This window comes from Mandrillus leucophaeus, unplaced genomic scaffold (assembly GCF_000951045.1).
Source record: "Mandrillus leucophaeus isolate KB7577 unplaced genomic scaffold, Mleu.le_1.0 Scaffold26, whole genome shotgun sequence".
NCBI classification, from domain to species: Eukaryota; Metazoa; Chordata; class Mammalia; order Primates; family Cercopithecidae; genus Mandrillus; species Mandrillus leucophaeus.
Genome location: NW_012102698.1, coordinates 1,843,200 through 1,847,568, shown reverse-complemented (window position 1 = coordinate 1,847,568; position 4,369 = coordinate 1,843,200). Strand labels below are relative to the sequence as shown.

The 4,369-nt window shown below is 51.7% G+C and overlaps 1 protein-coding gene across 2 annotated transcripts in view; it reads right to left on the bottom strand.

The window, feature by feature from the left end:
• Positions 1-4,369, bottom strand: part of PARVG (parvin, gamma) — a 36,368-nt gene that overhangs the window by 10,119 nt on the left and 21,880 nt on the right. For both annotated transcript variants that reach the window (XM_011984020.1, XM_011984019.1), the window contains exons 10-12: positions 2,828-2,886; positions 2,626-2,694; positions 327-428 (exon numbers count right to left, since the gene is read on the bottom strand). In XM_011984020.1, coding sequence (XP_011839410.1) covers positions 327-428; positions 2,626-2,694; positions 2,828-2,886 — 230 coding nt within the window. The remainder of the gene's footprint in view (positions 1-326; positions 429-2,625; positions 2,695-2,827; positions 2,887-4,369) is intronic.

The following is a 4,369-nucleotide window of genomic DNA, read 5'->3' as shown; positions in this document are numbered from 1 at the left end:
TGGATGGATGGATGGATGGATGGATGAATGGATGGTTGGTTGGTTTGTTGGGTGGGTGGCTGGATGGATAGATGGGTGGGTGTGTGAGTGGGTGGGTGGATGGATGGATGGATGGATGGATGGGTGGGTGGGTGGATGGATGTATGGATGGAAGGATGGATGGATGGATGGATGGATGGATGGATGGGCAGGCAGACATATAGACAAACAAGCTTCCCCTACACCCTTCACGTCACCTGGAAGTGAATAAACAGACTGGTCATGTCAGTTCTGTATATCTGTTCACCCAGAGGTAGACCATCAAGAAAAATCTTTGGAAAACTTACCATTTCCGCAGGAGAGTTGGGAGTGAGGTAGAATTCCTTTAAGTGCAGGAAGAAGCCTTCAAGTTGTCCAATCAGCAGGAGTAAGATGACCCCGTCTGCAAACTACAAAGGTAGGAACTGAAGACTGTCATATGGAAGCAGTCTGGGGAAGCCCATTTTGTCTTTTACAGGCTGTGTGGCCCTAAGGAAGTCGTACAAGTTCTCTGAGCCTCTGGTTCCTTGGTGAGAAGTGGGGAAGACATTCCTGACCTCACAGGGTTGCAGGTAAAAAGTGGTTTCGGGCTGCCTGGTACACAATACCTGCTCAGTGAAAAGAGTGCTTTCTAAACTTACTGCAGAATAGCCTCATGTCAGTTTTTAAACAGCACGCTGTTTCACAAGCTACAGAAACACAGGGGAAAATAGAGTTAAGTGTAAAATTATTCCATCAGAAAAGGCAGAGAGCAGCACACCGGGCTCATCTCGCCGGCTGCCACATTAATATTTCTGTCTGTTCTGTCTGTATGTTCAGAGATAAAGCTGTCGTCCCTGCCACCAGCATATCATATGCTAATATAATCGTATTGAGTCTCTTCAAAGATACAAAACACAGGATGGGATATTGGAAGAAACTGCCATTCGAAGCCCTTAATGGAATTTCCTCATATTAAGCCTGTTTCGATATTATTAGTTTGGGCCTGAAATCTTTTCCGCCGCTATTCCTTGGTAATACAACTGGAATGCAAGGGACTTCCTTACCCCGTTTTATTGAACAGTCTCTAAATACCACCTTTGCACATGCCATGAGTCTCTAAAATCCATTATTTTACCAAGGGAGAGATAAAGATGGAACAGGTAGAATGTAAATCTCCGAAATCATAATCATCCTGTTTATACCCACATGAAATATAATAAAACTACAAATCTCTTTTATTTCATGCTGGCAGCGTGCCAGGTAATATACCAAACATGTGGGGCTCAACAGCTCATGTATCACTCACAACTCTACCAAGTTGCTATCTTGCACCCAGTTTATAAGAGCCTGAGGTTCAGAGAAGTCCAGTAACTCACCCAAGGTCACACAGCAAATGTGGAGGGGTCTCAGCAGAGCCCAGGGCCCATAAGCGGTGGAGGCAAGAGGGAAATGTGTGTCTATCTGGCTGCAGAGCCTGGTACTTCCACCCTGCCATGCTGCCACACCATATCACACACACACCTCTCACGTGGCCACTGTATGAGGTGGTTATAAGCACAAACTCTGGCCCCAGCTGCCTGGGTTCAAATCCCAGGTCCACTACTTATCACTGTGTGACCTTAGACAAGTTAATTAACCTCTCTGTGCCTTAACATCCTCCTCTGTAAGTGGGGTAGTATAGTTCCCACTTTAGAGGATTATGGGGAGGATTCAATGAGCTAACATGGAAAGCATTTTGCCTGGGGACTGGCACATAGTGAGGGCTTTACTGGTTTTAGCGACTAGGCATGGGAGTACATTAACCCCTCCCTCCCCAGCCAATGCCCATCCACAGTCTGTCTGAAAGGTCAGCAGCTCTGGCTACAAGCTTCATGAGCCAACTGGTCCCTCTGGGACCAGATTCCTTCCCCACCCCAGACCCCAGCACAACGCAGGTGGCCAGATGCCTACGTCATGTCCCATTGAGGCCACTGGCATCCAGCAGACTCCATGCCCACTCTGCAGGCCCCAGGGCTGGCAGCTGCTCTGCTCCTCTGCACCCCCTGCTCCCCCCTGCAGTGTGGGAAGCCTACGGGGACACAGCTTCACTGTGGAAAGCCACAGCCCACGGTGGGTGCGGACCCCCTGAGATTCTGCTCCTGCTCCTGGGAAAACTCAGCTTCAGTCAGCTGGGGGAGGGCTGGGCTCCTCAGGGTGCTTGTGAGAGACACGGAGCCTGCAGACGGAAAGGCTGCGCTGTCACCTACGCCTGGCACATGGCGCAAATCTAATAAATTCTGTTTAGGCGAACACAACCACGCAGGGAAGACTCATGTGCTTCAAGTCTTGGCATCAGCTAGTCTAAGATTAATTATAAAATAAAATTATAACAATGAGAAGCAGTGACGGCCAGGGTGACTCCAGCTTTGTGAAGTGTTCCCACACCCCCACCCCCGGGATCCCACCGTGTCCCTGGTGGCCAGTGCTGCCTGCCAGCAACAGTCCCACTGGGGAGGGAGACCTTAAGCCTCCAAGAGGTGATACGACCCCCACCGCACAGCAGGTTCCCAAGGCCTGCAGAACCCTCTTTCCTTCCTATAGCCAGTGGCCCTGCCCTGCCTGGGGACGCCGCAGCTCAGTCCCTACCTGGGTGTCCAGATTCTGCACAGACAGGCCCAGGCGGTCCAGCTTCTGGTTGACAAAGTTCACGATGGCCTAACCAGGGAAGAACACGGGCCTAGCACGCAGCAGGTGTGATGCAAGGACCCGTGATTCCCTCCTACAGCGCAGGTGGGCGGTGGGTGGGGTGGGCGGCCCGAGAGCTGCTGAGAGCTTTGATCTCTCCTACCTCTTTCACTGCATTCACTTTCTCCGGAGCCAGCTTAAATAATTCATCAAAGACGTCCTCTGCAGACACAGATCCAATAAACACCTCATTACGATGCTATTATCTTTGTGCCAAACAGGGAATTTTTTTTCACAAAAGTTTCTTAGAATAACCAGTCCAGAGGGAGCTGTCGTTTTAGATCATGGTTCTCAAATAAAATAAACCTGGATTTGAGTCACTGCTCTCCTGGCCGTGTGGCCCAGGGGGAGTCACCTTCTTTCTCTGTGCCTCCCTAGCTGGGGTTGTTGCAGAGAGGGAATTCGATAGCAGATAACACACCTGGCCCTGCGGCACAGTGACCGGGCACACAGTAGGACTTCATAAACAGCCGCTCTTCCTGCAGCCGACACCTGTTACTGCGTCTGCACAGCTGCAGCCCTTTATCTGCCAGCTGGCCCTCCCTCCTCCCAGGGCCCTGCTCCACTCCCCAGGGCCACGGGAGCTGCTACAGGTGGGTGATCAGGGTCCGTGAGTCTCCTCCCCTTGGTTTTAAATTGGCTGAGTGAGGGCTCCTCCCTGCTGCCTCCCCCTGCCCCCAAGAGTGTCTGAACCCGCTGCCTGCAAAAGGCCAGCTCTTTCAGCAACTCATTCGCTCCCTTGGGGTCTGGGAACAGCGGCTCAGGCCCCGGCATCCAGTCTCGGGCGCCTCATGTCCTCAGGCTAATGCCCTTTGTGCACAAGCTGGATTCCTGCTATTTGCAGCTAACACACCTCCCATGGGGACATTGGTCCTTGGGCACCAAATACACAGGCTGGCCTGAGTTTGCTGTGGCTTCTGCCACTCAGCAGCTGTGTGACTCTAAGCAAGTCACAGCACCCCTCTCTGTTTCAGTTCCCTTGTTAGTGAAGGCAGGAAAGTAGCACCAAATAGCATCATGCACGTTAAAATGCCCCCTGAAATCAATAAACATGGTGGAAACATCAGTGGTCAGGGAAATTGGGTTTCTTCACCCTGTGACACCCACTTCTCGTGCTGCCCCATGCCCAAAATACTGCTCCCTGCACAACCCCTCATGTCCTCAGGCTGCCCCTCCTGCTACATACACAGATCCCCAGCCAGCCCTCCTTGCCCCTCCCTTCTCCTTTCTCCCCAAAATCAGCCTCCCTCAGCCCCCATTCTCAGAAGCTCCTGGCAGGTTACTATCTCTACCTCTGCAGGTGAAGTGCCCCTCATAGCACCCCTGCCCACATAGCTATGTATCTAAGTGGGGAGGGTACAGGGAGGAAAAATAGTGTTAGGATGGATGGATATGGGTGAATAGATAGGTGGTTGGATGAGTAGATAGATGAATGGATGGATGAATAGGTGGATAAGTGGATAGATGAATGGATGGATGGATAGGTGCATGGGTGGGTGGGTGGATGGATGGATAGGTGCATGGGTCGGTGGGTGGGTGGGTGGATGAATGGATGGATGGATAGGTGCATGGGTGGGTGGATGGGTGGGTGGATGAATGGATGGATGGATAGGTGCATGGGTGGGTGGGTGGATGGATGGATAGG